The following is a 19,589-nucleotide window of genomic DNA, read 5'->3' on the forward strand; positions in this document are numbered from 1 at the left end:
ATTGGATTTTTGGATATAAAAAGCCTAAAAGGAAAAGGTTAGATTTTCAAATAACTATGGAGAAAGAGAAAGGTTAGTAACCCAATTTTTAATCTCATTTATATAAAATAATGAATTCTAAAAAGACACTACTGGTGATCGCATGACAATGGCATGCACAATGCTCTGAATCTCCTAAACTTCATTGATTTTTTTTTTAATTTGTTACATTGGTAATGACTATTATGATGAGCATAAAAAGAAAATGAAACATAGAAGCTCTAAAGCACAGACTCGTTCATTTTTGAAAAATGTGCGTGTCAGACACGTGTCAGACACGTGTCCGACACGCGGACACGCGTCGGACACGGACACGGACACGCGATCAACATTTTGGGACACGTGGTCAATTTTCTGACACGCTCCGACACGTTTTTTCGACACGTGATCAACGCTCCGACACGTTTTTTTTAGTCTTAATTTTATTTTATTAACTAAAAATAAAAAAAATAATACGTTTTTTTTAAGTCTTAATTTTATTTTATTAATTAAAAATAAAAAAATCATTTATAAATCAATTTTTTTCTGTTATGAAATTTGACAAGTTTTGTTTGGAAAGAAATGTAAGAAAAGGAAATGATTGTGATTGTGATTGTGATTGTGATTGTGATTTGTTTGGAAAGAAAAAGAAAGAAAAGGAAAAGGAAGTTGTGATTGTGATTGTCAATTTTACATGCCAAGTCCCAGTATAGCAGCAGATGTGATTGTGATTTGTTTGGAAAGAAAAGGAAAGCAACATATCTGATGTGATCTGAGATTAAAGATTTGAGAAGTATTTTGAATTATTTATTTGTAATATTTTATTTATTTTTAGATGTTAATTAATGTTATATTTATTTTAGGAAGTTTTATTATTGTTAGAATTTTAGATTTTAAATTTTGAATCAATTTATAATGGGAAAAATGTTCTCTGCAGTTAATGCAGATAATTATCTGCATTTATTTTCAAAACAACGTCGTTTTGGTATTGAAATTTTAAAAAATTTAAATATAAAGACTATTATAACCCTGAAATAAATTAAAATTACAAAAATATCATGATTTCCGCCCCAAAACGACGTCATATTGGGCTTACTGCAGATAAATTATCTGCATTAACTGCAGAAAAAGTAAACCCATTTATAATTAGTCTATAAAAAGGTGCTTACGACCCTTATTATAGGAGTTGAATATTATTATTTTGTTAATTGAAATTGAGAAGTTACTCTTTTGTGCAATCCCAATAGCCACTTTTCTATTGCGCTTGTATCCTTTTTTGTTCAATATGACTTCAATGACACCACTAGTTCCTTCCCCTTCTTCAGGTATACATATATATTTGATCGAGTTTCTTGTGGTCTTCATTCTTCAATTATATTCTTTTTATAATACTCAGTTTTCATCAATCTATTGTCAAGTCAAGGTTGTTTTGTGGTCTTTGAGGAGGAAGTTGGTTCCTTTTTGTGTCCACTCCTCTTCATTTGAGTTTGTAAAGCATTTGCCACTTTTGCACATCTTAAAAGAGGTTACCTTGGGCAGGAAACATATGTGCTTCAACGATTGTAGCAATTGTAGCAATTGTTGTCCCAAATGTTATTTTGGTGGCGCTTTTGGTTCTAGGCTGTTGCTGTTGCTGGAGAAGAAGGCGAAACAAAAACCATGATGCAGATCTAGAAATGGGAGATAGCAGTAATTGTTTTTGCTCTTACTATTTATCTATTTCAAAGCACGAACAATAGCATGCTAGTAATTTTGCTTAACTTACTTTTTACCTCAGCTAGGAATTATTTTACTTGTCAAGAAGAGTCTTTGCATTTTGACTTGGCTACAATTGAAGCTGCAACAAATAGGTTCTCGAATGAGAAGAAGATAGGCCAAGGTGGATTTGGTGTGGTTTATAAGGTAAAAAGAAATTATAAGGAAACATGTTGTCATGCTCGTATGCTAATTTATGCTGACTGGAGCTATTCTAATCTCATGCATGTTTTCAGGGTACCCTTCCTAATGGACAAGAGATAGCTGCAAAGAGGCTATACAGAAGCTCCTTGCAGGGTGACATAGAATTCAGGAACGAGGCTGCACTTGTTGCACTTCAACATAGAAATTTAGTTAGGATTTTGCTTGGAGGGAGCAGAGAGGATACTTGTTTACGAATTCATCCCCAATTCAAGCCTTGACCGCTTTCTATGTGGTTTGTAATTTTTGGACTCTCTTGTTCTGGTTTGGTTTTTAATGTTATTGTATGAACTAATTCTTCTACAGAACTCAATTTATTGCTAACTTGAATATTACAATTTGACTAATTTGTAGATCATGAGAACCAAGCAGAGCTTGATTGGGCAACACGTTACCAAATTATAGTTGGGATTGCTGGAGGAGTTAAATACCTCCATGAAGATTCTAGTCTTAGAATAATACATCGCGATCTCAAGGCTAGTAATGTCCTATTAGATGACGAAATGAATCCAAAGATTTCAGATTTTGGCATGGCAAAGATTTTCCATGGAGACCAAAGTCAAGTTGACTCTACAACAGAAAGGATAGTTGGAACTTAGTAAGTTATAAAGGCCATTGTAGAGTCAACTTGACTTTGGTCTCCATGGAAAATCTTTGCCATGCCAAAATCTGAAATCTTTGGATTCATTTCGTCATCTAATAGGACATTACTAGCCTTGAGATCGCGATGTATTATTCTAAGACTAGAATCTTCATGGAGGTATTTAACTCCTCCAGCAATCCCAACTATAATTTGGTAACGTGTTGCCCAATCAAGCTCTGCTTGGTTCTCATGATCTACAAATTAGTCAAATTGTAATATTCAAGTTAGCAATAAATTGAGTTCTGTAGAAGAATTAGTTCATACAATAACATTAAAAACCAAACCAGAACAAGAGAGTCCAAAAATTACAAACCACATAGAAAGCGGTCAAGGCTTGAATTGGGGATGAATTCGTAAACAAGTATCCTCTCTGCTCCTCCCTCCAAGCAAAATCCTAAAAGCCTAACTAAATTTCTATGTTGAAGTGCAACAAGTGCAGCCTCGTTCCTGAATTCTATGTCACCCTGCAAGGAGCTTCTGGATAGCCTCTTTGCAGCTATCTCTTGTCCATTAGGAAGGGTACCCTGAAAACATGCATGAGATTAGAATAGCTCCAGTCAGCATAAATTAGCATACGAGCATGACAACATGTTTCCTTATAATTTCTTTTTACCTTATAAACCACACCAAATCCACCTTGGCCTATCTTCTTCTCATTCGAGAACCTATTTGTTGCAGCTTCAATTGTAGCCAAGTCAAAATGCAAAGACTCTTCTTGACAAGTAAAATAATTCCTAGCTGCGGTAAAAAGTAAGTTAAGCAAAATTACTAGCATGCTATTGTTCGTGCTTTGAAATAGATAAATAGTAAGAGCAATAACAATTACTGCTATCTCCCATTTCTAGATCTGCATCATGGTTTTTGTTTCGCCTTCTTCTCCAGCAACAGCAACAGCCTAGAACCAAAAGCGCCACCAAAATAACATTTGGGACAACAATTGCTACAATTGCTACAATCGTTGAAGCACATATGTTTCCTGCCCAAGGTAACCTCTTTTAAGATGTGCAAAAGTGGCAAATGCTTTACAAACTCAAATGAAGAGGAGTGGACACAAAAAGGAACCAACTTCCTCCTCAAAGACCACAAAACAACCTTGACTTGACAATAGATTGATGAAAACTGAGTATTATAAAAAGAATATAATTGAAGAATGAAGACCACAAGAAACTCGATCAAATATATATGTATACCTGAAGAAGGGGAAGGAACTAGTGGTGTCATTGAAGTCATATTGAACAAAAAAGGATACAAGCGCAATAGAAAAGTGGCTATTGGGATTGCACAAAAGAGTAACTTCTCAATTTCAATTAACAAAATAATAATATTCAACTCCTATAATAAGGGTCGTAAGCACCTTTTTATAGACTAATTATAAATGGGTTTACTTTTTCTGCAGTTAATGCAGATAATTTATCTGCAGTAAGCCCAATATGACGTCGTTTTGGGGCGGAAATCATGATATTTTTGTAATTTTAATTTATTTCAGGGTTATAATAGTCTTTATATTTAAATTTTTTAAAATTTCAATACCAAAACGACGTTGTTTTGAAAATAAATGCAGATAATTATCTGCAGAGAACATTTTTCCCATTATAAATTGATTCAAAATTTAAAATCTAAAATTCTAACAATAATAAAACTTCCTAAAATAAATATAACATTAATTAACATCTAAAAATAAATAAAATATTACAAATAAATAATTCAAAATACTTCTCAAATCTTTAATCTCAGATCACATCAGATATGTTGCTTTCCTTTTCTTTCCAAACAAATCACAATCACATCTGCTGCTATACTGGGACTTGGCATGTAAAATTGACAATCACAATCACAACTTCCTTTTCCTTTTCTTTCTTTTTCTTTCCAAACAAATCAAATCACAATCACAATCATTTCCTTTTCTTACATTTCTTTCCAAACAAAACTTGTCAAATTTCATAACAGAAAAAAATTGATTTATAAATGATTTTTTTATTTTTAATTAATAAAATAAAATTAAGACTTAAAAAAAACGTATTATTTTTTTTATTTTTAGTTAATAAAATAAAATTAAGACTAAAAAAAACGTGTCGGAGCGTTGATCACGTGTCGAAAAAACGTGTCGGAGCGTGTCAGAAAATTGACCATGTGTCCCAAAATGTCGGACGCGTGTCCGTGTCGGACGCGTGTCCGTGTCGGACGCGTGTCCGTGTCGGACACGTGTCCGACACGCACATTTTTAAAAAATGAACGAGTCTGTGCTTTAGAGCTTCTATGTTTCATTTTCTTTTTATGCTCATCATAATAGTCATTACCAATGTAACAAATTAAAAAAAAAAAAAATCAATGAAGTTTAGGAGATTCAGAGCATTGTGCATGCGATCACCAGTAGTGTCTTTTTAGAATTCATTATTTTATATAAATGAGATTAAAAATTGGGTTACTAACCTTTCTCTTTCTCCATAGTTATTTGAAAATCTAACCTTTTCCTTTTAGGCTTTTTATATCCAAAAATCCAATACGCTAGAAGAATTATGCTAAAGGAATCTTCATGTGAGCGGAATCGTGCTGATAAGATGTTGTAAAATTAATAAGAATTAGAAGAAGAATAGAAAAAGAGAGATAAGAAAATGTATTTTTGTTGTGTTGTCACACTACAATGATACCTTATTTATAAGTTCGGGAAACATGAAAGTTACAATAACTGAAATTATTCTCCAACGGTCATAATATCTCCAATAGCCATAACGTCTCCAACAGTTTATTATTTAAGCTTTAATTCCGAAAAATCTTGTTGTCTTTGATTAAATTAATATTTGCCAAAATATTTGGAATATTATAACTTCTTCATTATTTTTCTTTTACATTTTATTTAATGAGAATTTTAAGAGAGAAGGATAAAAGTAAAAAATATAAGTAATATTTTTTAATTATTTAAACGGAGGAATAAATTATAATACTTTTTTTAAAAGCTGTATCTTGAAAAATTCCTTTTATTAAGGTTAGCACCAGAAACACTCTTTAATTTCCTTGGCATGTAAAATTGACGAGACATTGTATGTGAGTATGTAATTGTCTACTATACTTATTGTGGTACAATAAACCAAGTATATTATCAATTTATCAGGCTAGCCTTGTTATTTTGTAAAATCACGGAAGGTTGGGTATTTACATAGGTTAATAAACTAAAAAAAATGTTTTAAATTAATATTTTGAAATAAAATAATTATATTATGCATAAAACTAATTGGTTATATTAATTTTTTAATAAATTTTGTAACTATTTATTGATTATTAATATATATGTATGTATGTAAATAATAAATATATTTTTTTAATATGTATTTGCCATTTTTTGTGCTACATATGGGTAAAAAAATTAATTTATTTTTTTAAATAAAAAATTACAAATTTATAGCTGTTTTGGAAATAATTACACATTTATTGCACAATATCACGCCCAAGTTGAGCATCACCAATCACGCCTAAATTGGGCGTCACTCAAGAGGCAATCACGCCTAATTTAGGTGCCACTCATCAGGTGTTGACACGTGTCATTTTTGTTTTCCAAAAAAAAATTTAACAATTTAATCGTAAAACTTCTAAAATCCATAACTTTTGACTCAGGTATCCAAATCAAGTAATTCTTGTTTTGATTCCACATAACTTTTCGAGATCTACGCAATGACTTCTCATTTGACATATTTTATTTCTCACAAACACAATTTAAATTTGCAAGAATGGTATTTTAAGAGCGGTTAAACCCAGAAGCCTATGAGTTCTGGGTTTGTGATTTAATATAAAAATATAAATAAAGATTTGGATTGTGATTTAAATTAAAAATAAAATTAAAAATTATTATTAAAAAGGAAAACAAAATAAAGATTTGATTTGTGATTTAAACTCAAAAATTAATTTGAAAAATCTGTATTAATAAAGGAAATAATTAAATAAATATTCTAAATTTCTAAGGAAGAAGGATTTTTTTTAAAAAAATATTCATAAGCCATCATTAATTTCAGACTACGAATAATAACCCAGAAGCTTATAGCATTAATCATTAATTTCAAAAATAAAATCCTTCTTCCATAGAGATTTAGAATATTTATTTAATTATTTTCTTTATTAATACAGATTTTTCAAATTGATTTTTGAGTTTAAATCACAAATCAAATCTTTATTTATTTATTTATATTAAATCACAAACCCAGAACTCAGAGGCTTCTGGGTTTAACCGCTCTTATAATACCATTCTTGCAAATTTAAATTGTGTTCGTGAGAAATAAAATATGTCAAATGAGATGTCATTGTGTAGATCTCGAAAAGTTATGTGGAATCAAAAAAAGAATTACCTGATTTGGATACCCGGGTCAAAAGTTACAGCCTTCAGAAGTTTTACGATTAAATTGTTAATATTTTTTTTTTTTTTTTTGGGTACATTGCCAGGAGGTATCCCCATTCAACCTTCTTCGGGCACCATGCCCTCGGGGTACGGCCCGTTTGGGCTAGCCCCTCATTGTAACAGTGGGTGCACTAAGCTTCGCAACCGGAGAAAGGACGAGACTAATCCCCCAACCGAAGATTTTTGGCTTATCCTCTGGCCCAATTTTTTAATGTGACACGTGTCAACACCTGATGAGTGACGCCCAATTTAAGCGTGATTGGTGACATCCAAGTTGGACGTGATATTGTGCAATAAATGTGTAATTATTTGGCAAAAAAATTAAAATATTACTATTTTAATAAATAATTACGAATACATAGCTGTTTCGAAATTATCTACGGATCTATTGCATTCATTCACGCCCAAATTAGGCGTGACTATTCACGCCTAAGTTAGGCGTGACTCCCAAGGCATTCACGCCTAAATTAGGCGTGACTCGTCTGGTGTTGACACGTGGCACAAAAAATTAATAGTTTAACCGTAAAACTTTATAAGGCCATAACTTTTGACTCGGGTATCCGATTGAGGTAATTATTTTTTTGATTCCACATAACTTTTCGAGATCTACGCAATGACATCTCATTTGATATATTTTATATCTCACAGACACAATTCAAATTTGCAACAATGATACTATAAAGATGGTACCAACGTGGATTAACTCATCTATAAATAAGATGACACCAAATTTTCTATTAAATATAAAACGCAATCAGCTCCTATTAAATACAAAATGCACCTTTAACAATAAATTCAAAATTCAAATAAACAAATTTATTTGAATTGGCGACAATCGATAACAAACTCATAAAATTACAACGCAATCAGGTCCTATTAAATACAAAACACAATCAACGCTATTAAATACAAAATGCAATCAACTTATTGGAGTTTATTTGAATTTTGAATTTAATGTTATAGTACCAAGTGTTTGAAAAAAAATAGTGTACAAGGTTATTTATTTAATTATTAAAATATATACAAATTTATATAATATTCTACCAAGTGTTTAGAATATTTATTTAATTATTTTCTTTATTAATACAGATTTTTCATATTAATTTTTGAGTTTAAATCACAAATTAAATCTTTATTTTATTTTTCTTATTAATCATAATTTTTTAAATTTTTTTGGAAATACACTATATAATACAATTATTGCAAATTTGAATTGTATTTGTGAGAGATAAAATATATCAAATAAAATGTCATTGCGTAGATATCGAAAAGTTATGTGGAATCAAAAAAAGAATTACCTCATTCGGATACCCGAGTCAAAAGTTATGGCTTTTCAAAGTTTTACAGTTCATAAGTTGACTTTTTTTTGCCATGTGTCAACACCAGATGATTCTCGCCTAAATTAGGCGTGAATGCCTTGGGAGTCACGCCTAATTTGGACGTGAATAGTCACGCCTAATTTGGGCGTGAATGAGAATGAGTGCAATAGATCCGTAGATAATTTCGAAACAACTATATATTCGTAATTATTTATTAAAATAATAATATTTTAATTTTTTTGCCGTAATTATTTATAAAACTGCCATAAATTCATAATTTTTTATTTAAAAAATAATATATCAATTTTTTTGCCGCTACATATGATATTGAAGTTTTTTAGATGAAAAAAAGACACAGTTTAACTGTTCACTTTCAAGCTCGTGAAGTTTGGGTTCTTTTTTCAAAATTAAGGAAATACAATTAATTTTAAATTTAAGAGCGAGGAAATGATTCCATGAGAATGACATCCTTAAGTCTTCAATCCGTCACCCGTGTGATGTTTATTTAAGTCAGCTGTCACCTCGTGGGTTGCTCTTACCCAATTTTAAAACAATGAAAAATGAAAATGTCATGTTCTTAAAAATTGTTTAGGGCGTTTGATACGCAGATAAATTTTAAATTCTCGGAAAATTAATTTTGGTAATTTTGTTTATCCACAATATGTGAATTGTGAATTTTTTTTTTGGAAAAATTAAAATTTCGAAATTTATTTTTGTGAAGTAAATTTTCATTGAAAAATACTACCATATCATGTGGTATTTTGAGATTTCCATCATGTGGGAATATTTTTCAAGATTTCAAGATTTTTCATTATGTGGGAATATTTTTATAGACCGGGCCAGGTCACCGGTTGAACCGACCGGGTCATCGGTTTTTATGAAAACCGGTCGGCTTGCACCGGATCACATCGGTTCTGTAATATGGCCGGTCCAATATGAAAATAGGATTCGTTACATGACCGGTTCACCGGTTTTCGGGTCGACCCGGTCGGGTCGGTCTGATTTTTATAACATTGCAAGAAACTATTCAACAAAATCCTTATGGGGTATTGTATTTATAAAGGGGGAAATGTGTATTATTTTGACGGACCTATAGTTATGTCATTTTAAGTGAGAAAAAGAGATAAATTATGAGAGGAAAAATAAGTGGAAAAATTTTTAAATGTGCGGATTTCACATCTTTGTGAGAGTGAAAGGATATAAGGTATGTCATTTAAAATGACACACATTTTTTTCATTTATATATCATGCAAATAGGGATGAGAAGACGGGTTTGACTGGTGGAATTACCGTGTTTAACCTGTTACATTTAATAGGATGGTTATTTATTTTTATTTTTTATTTTTTTTGGATAGCAAAGAAAGGAATTTATTTTTATTTTTGGAAATACGTAGGTTGGTTATAAAAATAATCTACCAGCCCACCTAATTGGCCTCGTAAAAAATATGACTTATATAAGGGATTGGAATGGGTAAAGACAGGTTAATCCGTTGTTTTTTTTTTAAATCCCAATTCCTATTGATTTCTTGAGCCTTTTTGGCTTTTCCCCTTTGCAAATTCGCACTCTTCCACTGTTGTACCCTTCATTTCTCTGTGTCTTTGTTCCTTATTCCTCCTCAATTTTCCAAATTATTTGGCCAAGCTATGCTCTTAAATTTTTTCTTTTTATTATTCTCTCTCTTTTCATGGTTGTTTGGCTGTTTGTTATTTTTACTAGGGTTTGCTTTTCTGCAGTAATTGCAGATAACTTATATGCAGTAAGTCCAATACGACGTCGTTTAGAGCAGAAATCATGGTGTTTTTGTAATTTTAATTTATTCCAGGGTTATTATAATCTTTATAATTATAATTTGTTAATTTTTCAATCTCAAAATGACATCGTTTTAGGAGTAAATGCAGATAACTTGTCTAAATTAACTGTAGAAATATTTTTCTGTTTTTATTAAGGGTTCGTTTTTTCTGCAGTTACTGCAGATAAGTTATGTGCAGTAAGCCCAATACGACGTCATTTTGGGCAGATATCGTGATATTTTTGTAATTTTAATTTATTTCAGAGTTATAATAGTCTTTATATTTATAATTTTTTAAGATTTCAATACCAAAACGACGTCGTTTTGAAAATAAATGCAGATAACTTATCTGCAGTAACTGCACAAACATTTTTCTCTTTTACTAATATATGTTTCAACATATATAAGTGAGCCTTTATGCTCTTTTAACATAACTTAGTCATATTTGATGATATCAATTGTCTAGACTGAAATAACTTCTCCCTGTGACTTTGATCATATTAAATATGATAATATCAATTGTCTCTAGAACATCCATATACTAACAACATTTTCTCCATCTCTTATCTTATTTTTATTATCATTTATAACACTCTTAGCACATTTAGCTACTAATTTATTGACCATCTTTTGCCAAATTTAGTTGTCATTTATCATTCTTTGTGTATCTTAAATCAATTTTTTTCAAAAAAGTGATTTTTACAAAGGAAATGAAGCATTTTGTTAAATTTTTATTTTTAAAACCCAATTCTCTCTCCCTTTTAAGTTTTGAGACCACTTGCCCAATAATAATGGTGTTACTATCAATATTGAATTCTATTAGTTTGAATATCTGTTTGCATGATGCAAAATATTTTTAATGGACAATGATGACCAATTGATAAGAAAGAGGACATCCCTACGGGCTCTGGTTTGTAATTACTTCTCTCAAGAGTTGACTTTACATGCAAATGATTGATCAAAGTTGTCATGTATTAAGAATAATTTGCAATTTGTTCTAGATGGGTATTCTTTGTGGACATAGAGTCACGATGATAACATCTACAAATGTGTTATTCTTACAAAGACCAAGCTAGGTGGTTATGGTTGACATGATGAATTCCTCATCACTCCGTTTAAAGCCATGTCATTCTTACAACAATAAATGAGTTGATTGATTATATTTTACTTTTTAAATTAAAAATATAATTTTCTTTTTTTTCATTTTTTTTCTGCTTTGTTTAAAAAAAAGTATATTTTGTAAGAAAAGATCATCATCTAGAGATAAAATATGCAAATAACAATGAGATATGTTATTCTGCCTACTCCTTAATCTGCTTACTTTACCCATTCCTCTTAATACTATTACATTACAATCTCATCAAACCGTGGAGATTTGCAAGATAAAAAAAAACCCTTTCATCCCTTTATCTCTCCTCTTCGTCTCGTCTTTTCTCTTTCCTCCCATGCTCCAAATCTTGTTGTCTTGAGCGGGTTCTCCCCATTAATCTTCATGACAGCATCTCCGGCCATCAGATATGGGTAGTTAGGGGCGGGGGAGTTCCTTGATCGTGGAGGATTAGAAGCTGCTTGTGCTCGGAATCTGGATTTCTGATTGTTGAAAACCTTCTAGAATGTTTATTGTAGGAACCATAAGATTTCAAGAATTTCTTGATAGATTGCATCAACCTCAAGAGAAATGTATGTTTTGTTGGGCTTCCTCCTTCAATGCTAAGCCCAAGCCCATTTGAGGGGTTTCCTAAAAACCCTAACCCTAATTTCCACCTCCTTTATATATACTCATTACTTGTGGGTGGAGGCTAGGTCAGATTTGAGAGAACAAATTTGAGAGAATTATTTGATTATTTGAGCAAGGCTTTATGCTTTGCATTTGAAAGATCTCTAGAGAGAAAGTTTGAGTGAAACATCTCTAGGGTAGTTTGATTATCACCATTGTTGGAGAGGTTGAGTTAACCACCATATTGGTGTATTTGATTATTTGTAACCATTATTTTCATAGTGGATTTCTGATCTGGACTAGGTCCCGTGCGTTTTTACTTCTTCATTGGAGAAGGTTTTCCCACGTTAAATCTGGTTGTGTTCTTCTTCTCTCTCTTCCCTGTTTTCGTTTTGATTTTTCCGCTGCGCTGCCTGACCTGGTGAAGTTCAGGCTGAGGTATTGCCGAGATCCGAGATCAGGATCTTGTTGATTGACTTCCGCATAAAGGCCCCTGAGCCGAGCTTGAGGGAACCGAGTTTTCCCAACAGTGGTATCAGAGCCCGAGTTCGACGGGTTCTGAAGGAGACGAGATGGAGACCAGTGACATAACTCATGATGGAGATATGTTCAAGTTGACCGCATACAACTTCACTTATTGGAGACCGATGATGGAAGATCATCTCTACTGCAAAGATCTGCATGAGCCCATTATCCTTGATGAGAGACTGGCAGGCAAAACTGATACGGAGTGGGAGATCTTGAGTCGGAAGGCGGTAGCCACGATCAGGAAATATATTGGTAAAAGCCTCTTTGAGCACGTGTCCGAATTCACGAACGCGTATGAGTTGTGGACGAAATTAGAGTCCATGATTCAGAAGAAGACTCCCAGGAACAAAGCACACCTGGTTCGCCGACTTGTTAAGCTTGAATACAAGGACGACATGAGAATGATTGAACACCTGAACACCTACAAAGGTATTGTGAATCAGCTGTCAAAGCCGAAATACGAGTTGAAGTGCTTTTATTGTGGAAAGACAAGCCATAAGAAGCCAGATTGCTGGACCCTACAGAATGATGAGAAGAACGGCTCTGTAAAGCCGGATCAGATTATTCCCAAGAAGAGGGAAGACAAGAGCACCACTGCGGTGGCTGCCAACCCGGATGCCGAGATATTCCTCCTTGGTGAGGATAATTATTTGAATGTTGCATATGATGACTGCACCTGGATTGTTGACTCCGGTGCCTCCTTCCACCTTACTCCACACAAAGGTTTTTTCTCCTCTTATCGAGGTGGTGATTTTGGAGTCGTGAAGATGGGAAATCAAGTGACCAGCAGATTTTTGGTGTCGGCGATGTAACTCTGACCACAGATGTCAGATGCCGACTTGTGTTGAAGGATGTGAGCATTGTACCTGACATGCGTTTGAACCTAATCTCGATAGGCAAACATGACGATGCCGGGTTAGTGAACTACTTTGGTAGTGTGAGATGGAAGCTGGCCAAGGGAAACCTTGTTGTGGCCCGAGGTAAGAAAGAAGGCTCCTTGTACGTGATGCAAGGAAAGATCAATGGCGGAGAAGCCGATTCTGTTCGAGATGAATCTAGCTTGGAGCTATGGCACAAGCGCCTCGGCCGCATGAGCGAGAAAGGGCTACAGATCCTGAACAAGAAAGGATTATTGACCGGGTTGAAAGGCCAAGCGTTGGAGTGTTGCACGCACTGCCTAGCTGGAAAACAGCACTGGGTTTCCTTTGCGAGACCGGATCAACCAAGAAGACGAAGGAATATTCTTGACCTCGTCCATACTGATGTTTGCTCCATGTCGGAGAAATCTCTTGGAGGAGCTCAGTATTTTGTTTCGTTTATTGATGACCATTCCCGCAAAGTGTGGGTATATTTCTTGAAGACTAAAGACCAGGTACTGCAATCCTTTAAAGAATTCCATGCTATGGTTGAAAGGGAGACTGGTAAGAAATTGAAGGTGGTCCGATTTGATAATGGTGGTGAGTATTGCGGCCCATTTGATGCATACTGCAGAGCGGTCGGGATTCGACTTGAGAAGACGCCCCCCAAGACACCTCAGCTGAATGGACTGGCTGAGAGGATGAACAGAACAATTGAAGAGAAGGTACGGAGCATGATATCCAATGCCAGGTTACGAAAATCATTCTGGGTAGAAGCCGTCAAAACTGCTGTTGACTTGATCAACCTCTCACCATCACGGCCACTTGAAGGAGAAATTCCAGAAGAAGTCTGGACAGGTCGGAAAGCGGCCTATAATCAACTGAAAGTGTTTGGATGCCGAGCTTTCGTGCATATCCCTAAAGATGAAAGGGTCAAACTTGATGCAAAGACCAATGAATGCATTTATCTTGGTTCGCTGAGATGTGAGTTCGGGTTCCGACTTTGGGATCCAATCAATAAGAAGATCGTGAGAAGCCGAGATATGATCTTTCATGAGCATGAGAACATTCATGACATCTCGAAGCCCAAAGTCCGGGTTACTGTCAGACGTGAAGAACCCATCCCTCTTGTTCTAGCTGAAGCAGGGGGAGAAAATCAAGAAAATGATGATCAGCAACAAGTTGAAGATGACCAAGACATTGAGGTCCGAGTTGATGATGAGATCCAGGATGAGAATGATGTACCGGGTTCTCAAGCTGAAGAACAGCCGAGATATCCAACTCGAGAAAGAAGACCCTCTACGAGATACCCATATGATGAATACACCGTTGTTGCTGAAGACGGTGAGCCTCAGAGTTATGATGAGGCTATGATGAGCTCAGAGAAAGAAAAATGGGAAAAGGCAATGCAAGACGAGATGAAGTCTCTGCACGAGAATCAAACTTATGAGCTGACTGAGTTGCCAAAAGGAAGACGAGCTCTGAAAAATAAATGGGTCTACAAGATTAAGAATGAAGAGAACGGGCAAAAGCCGAGATACAAAGCCCGAATTGTAGTGAAAGGCTGCAATCAGAAGAAAAGAGTAGACTTTGAGGAGATTTTTTCTCCTGTGGTGAAAATGACCTCGGTCCGAACCGTATTAGCCATGGCGGCTTCAATAGACCTCGAGGTAGAACAAATGGACGTGAAGACAGTATTTCTTCACGGTGATTTAGAAGAAGAGATATATATGGAGCAACCTGAAGGATTCCAAGCTCCAGACCAAGAAGACTTGGTATGTCGGTTGAAGAAGAGCCTCTATGGCTTGAAGCAAGCACCTCGGCAGTGGTACAAGAAGTTTGAATCATTCATGACTGATCATAAGTTTGAAAAGACAGATGCCGACCACTGCATATTTGTGAGGAGGTATGAGGCCGGAGATTTTCTGATTTTGTTGTTATATGTTGACGACATGCTTATTGTAGGGAAAGATAAATCGAGGATAGCCGCCCTGAAGAAGGCGTTGAGCTCGTCCTTCGCAATGAAGGACCTCGGCCCTGCAAAGCAGATTCTCAGAATAAAGATTATCCGAGATAGACAGAAGAAGCTACTGTGGCTGAGTCAAGAGAAATATATTGAGAAGATTTTGAAGAGATTCAGCATGGACAAAGCCAAAACAGTGAGCACCCCCCTTGCCGGACACGTAAAGCTGAACCAGAAGCAATGTCCGAGATCTGATGAAGACAAAGATGAGATGATGAAGGTCCCGTACCAATCCATCGTCGGAAGCTTGATGTATGCAATGGTTTGCACTAGACCCGACTTGGCGTATGCTGTTGGAATGTAAGCCGGTATTTGTCAAACCCCGGCAAAGAGCACTGGGAAGCAGTGAAGTGGATCATCAAGTACCTCCGAGGTACGACCGACTTATGTCTCCGTTTTGGAGAAGGCAAAGCCGAGTTGCAAGGCTACTCGGATTTTGATTTAGGGGGAGACGCCGACTCGAGGAAGTCGACTACAGGATATTTGATGAGATTTGTCGGATGAGCTGTCTCTTGGCAATCAAGACTTCAGAAATGTGTTGCACTATCGACAACTGAGGCTGAGTACATTGCTGCTACTGAGGCAAGCAAAGAGATGTTGTGGATGAAGAAGTTCCTCATGGAACTCGACCATGACCAAGACAAGTACGAGCTGGGTTGTGACAATCAAAGCGCAATCCATCTTGCGAAGAATTCAACCTATCACTCCCGCACTAAGCATATTGACGTGAGGTATCACTCGATCCGGGATGTGGTGGAAGATGGAGAGCTCGAACTCGTCAAGGTGCACACTGACCAAAATTGGTCCGACATGATGACGAAGCCGGTTCCAGCAAGGAAATTTGAAGACTGCCGTGAAGGAGCCGGGTTGATGCTGAAGCCGATGCATTGAAGTCGGAGGGGGAGATTTGTTGGGCCTCCTCCTTCAATACTAAGCCCAAGCCCATTTGAGGGGTTTCCTAAAAACCCTAACCCTAATTTCCACCTCCTCTATATATACTCATTACTTGTGGGTGGAGGCTAGGTCAGATTTGAGAGAACAAATTTGAGAGAATTATTTGATTGTTTGATCAAGGCTTTATGCTTTGCATTTGAAAGATCTCTAGAGAGAGAGTTTGAGTGAAACATCTCTAGGGTAGTTTGATTATCACCATTGTTGGAGAGGTTGAGTTAACCACCACATTGGTGTATTTGATTATTTGTAACCATTATTTTCATAGTGGATTTCTGATCTGGACTAGGTCCCGTGGGTTTTTACTTCTTCATTGGAGAAGGTTTTCCCACGTTAAATCTGGTTGTGTTCTTCTTCTCTCTCTCTCTCCTGTTTTCGTTTTGATTTTTCCGCTGCGCTGCCTGACCTGGTGAAGTTCAGGCTAAGGTATTGCCGAGATCCGAGATCAGGATCTTGTTGATTGACTTCCGCACAAAGGCCCCTGAGCCGAGCTTGAGGGAACCGAGTTTTCCCAATAGTGGTATCAGAGCCCGAGTTCGACGGGTTCTGAAGGAGACGAGATGGAGACCAGTGACATAACTCGTGATGGAGATATGTTCAAGTTGACCGCATACAACTTCACTTATTGGAGACCGATGATGGAAGATCATCTCTACTGCAAAGATCTGCATGAGCCCATTATCCTTGATGAGAGACCGGCAGGCAAAACTGATACGGAGTGGGAGATCCTGAGTCGGAAGGCGGTAGCCACGATCTGGAAATATATTGATAAAAGCCTCTTTGAGCACGTGTCCGAATTCACGAACGCGTATGAGTTGTGGATGAAATTAGAGTCCATGATTCAGAAGAAGACTCCCAGGAACAAAGCACACCTGGTTTGCCGACTTGTTAAGCTTGAATACAAGGACGGCATGAGCATGATTGAACACCTGAACACCTACAAAGGTATTGTGAATCAGCTGTCAAAGCCGAAATACGAGTTGAAGTGCTTTTACTGTGGAAAGACAGGCCATAAGAAGCCAGATTGCTGGACCCTACAGAATGATGAGAAGAACGGCTCTGTAAAGCCGGATCAGATTATTCCCAAGAAGAGGGAAGACAAGAGCACCACTGCGGTGGCTGCCAACCCGGATGCCGAGATATTCCTCCTTGGTGAGGATAATTATTTGAATGTTGCATATGATGACTGCACCTGGATTGTTGACTCCGGTGCCTCCTTCCACCTAACTCCACACAAAGGTTTTTTCTCCTCTTATCGAGGTGGTGATTTTGGAGTCGTGAAGATGGGAAATCAAGTGACCAGCAGATTGTTGGTGTCGGGGATGTAACTCTGACCACAGATGTCGGATGCCGACTTGTGTTGAAGGATGTGAGCATTGTACCTGACATGCGTTTGAACCTAATCTCGGTAGGCAAACTTGACGATGCCGGGTTAGTGAACTACTTTGGTAGTGTGAGATGGAAGCTGGCCAAGGGAAACTTGGTTGTGGCCCGAGGTAAGAAAGAAGGCTCCTTGTACGTGATGCAAGGAAAGATCAATGGCGGAGAAGCCGATTCTGTTCGAGATGAATCTAGCTTGGAGCTATGGCACAAGCGCCTCGGCCACATGAGCGAGAAAGGGCTACAGATCCTGAACAAGAAAGGATTATTGACCGGGTTGAAAGGCCAAGCGTTGGAGTGTTGCACGCACTGCCTAGCTGGAAAACAGCACTGGGTTTCCTTTGCGAGACCGGATCAACCAAGAAGACGAAGGAATATTCTTGACCTCGTCCATACTGATGCTTGCTCCATGTCGGAGAAATCTCTTGGAGGAGCTCAGTATTTTGTTTCGTTTATTGATGACCATTCCCGCAAAGTGTGGGTATATTTCTTGAAGACTAAAGACCAGGTACTGCAATCCTTTAAAGAATTCCATGCTATGGTTGAAAGGGAGACTGGCAAGAAATTGAAGGTGGTCCGATTTGATAATGGTGGTGAGTATTGCGGCCCATTTGATGCATACTGCAGAGCGGTCGGGATTCGACTTGAGAAGACGCCCCCCAAGACACCTCAGCTGAATGGACTGGCTGAGAGGATGAACAGAACAATTGAAGAGAAGGTACGGAGCATGATATCCAATGCCAGGTTACGAAAATCATTCTGGGTAGAAGCCGTCAAAACTGCTGTTGACTTGATCAACCTCTCACCATCACGGCCACTTGAAGGAGAAATTCCAGAAGAAGTCTGGACAGGTCGGAAAGCGGCCTATAATCAACTGAAAGTGTTTGGATGCCGAGCTTTCGTGCATATCCCTAAAGATGAAAGGGTCAAACTTGATGCAAAGACCAATGAATGCATTTATCTTGGTTCGCTGAGATGTGAGTTCGGGTTCCGACTTTGGGATCCAATCAATAAGAAGATCGTGAGAAGCCGAGATATGATCTTTCATGAGCATGAGAACATTCATGACATCTCGAAGCCCAAAGTCCGGGTTACTGTCAGACGTGAAGAACCCATCCCTCCTGTTCTAGCTGAAGCAGGGGGAGAAAATCAAGAAAATGATGATCAGCAACAAGTTGAAGATGACCAAGACATTGAGGTCCGAGTTGATGATGAGATCCAGGATGAGAATGATGTACCGGGTTCTCAAGCTGAAGAACAGCCGAGATATCCAACTCGAGAAAGAAGACCCTCTACGAGATACCCATATGATGAATACACCGTTGTTGCTGAAGACGGTGAGCCTCAGAGTTATGATGAGGCTATGATGAGCTCAGAGAAAGAAAAATGGGAAAAGGCAATGCAAGACGAGATGAAGTCTCTGCACGAGAATCAAACTTATGAGCTGACTGAGTTGCCAAAAGGAAGACGAGCTCTGAAAAACAAATGGGTCTACAAGATTAAGAATGAAGAGAACGGGCAAAAGCCGAGATACAAAGCCCGAATTGTAGTGAAAGGCTGCAATCAGAAGAAAAGAGTAGACTTTGAGGAGATTTTTTCTCCTGTGGTGAAAATGACCTCGGTCCGAACCGTATTAGCCATGGCGGCTTCAATAGACCTCGAGGTAGAACAAATGGACGTGAAGACAGTATTTCTTCACGGTGATTTAGAAGAAGAGATATATATGGAGCAACCTGAAGGATTCCAAGCTCCAGACCAAGAAGACTTGGTATGTCGGTTGAAGAAGAGCCTCTATGGCTTGAAGCAAGCACCTCGGCAGTGGTACAAGAAGTTTGAATCATTCATGACTGATCATAAGTTTGAAAAGACAGATGCCGACCACTGCATATTTGTGAGGAGGTATGAGGCCGGAGATTTTCTGATTTTGTTGTTATATGTTGACGACATGCTTATTGTAGGGAAAGATAAATCGAGGATAGCCGCCCTGAAGAAGGCGTTGAGCTCGTCCTTCGCAATGAAGGAC

The 19,589-nt window shown here is 36.9% G+C and overlaps 2 protein-coding genes across 2 annotated transcripts; one reads left to right on the plus strand and one right to left on the minus strand.

Annotated features, from left to right (window-relative positions):
* The first annotated feature begins 1,303 nt into the window (after positions 1–1,303).
* Positions 1,304–2,573, plus strand: LOC133283592 (cysteine-rich receptor-like protein kinase 15). Its single transcript, XM_061480469.1, has 6 exons — positions 1,304–1,343; positions 1,415–1,471; positions 1,558–1,707; positions 1,796–1,920; positions 2,010–2,163; positions 2,329–2,573. Exons 1-6 carry the CDS (start codon positions 1,304–1,306, stop codon positions 2,571–2,573), a joined length of 771 nt encoding a protein of 256 aa, XP_061336453.1.
* Positions 2,570–3,847, minus strand: LOC133283590 (cysteine-rich receptor-like protein kinase 10). Its single transcript, XM_061480467.1, has 6 exons — positions 3,808–3,847; positions 3,680–3,736; positions 3,444–3,593; positions 3,231–3,355; positions 2,931–3,141; positions 2,570–2,811 (listed from the first exon to the last, which is right to left on the minus strand). The coding sequence occupies exons 1-6, from the start codon at positions 3,845–3,847 to the stop codon at positions 2,570–2,572; spliced, it is 825 nt and encodes a 274-aa protein (XP_061336451.1).
* Positions 3,848–19,589: the final 15,742 nt, after the last annotated feature.

The sequence above is a fragment of the Gastrolobium bilobum genome, unplaced genomic scaffold (genome assembly GCF_033153095.1).
Source record: "Gastrolobium bilobum isolate Gb01-03AN ecotype WA unplaced genomic scaffold, APGP_CSIRO_Gbil_v1 utg27131, whole genome shotgun sequence".
Classification (NCBI taxonomy): Eukaryota; Viridiplantae; Streptophyta; class Magnoliopsida; order Fabales; family Fabaceae; genus Gastrolobium; species Gastrolobium bilobum.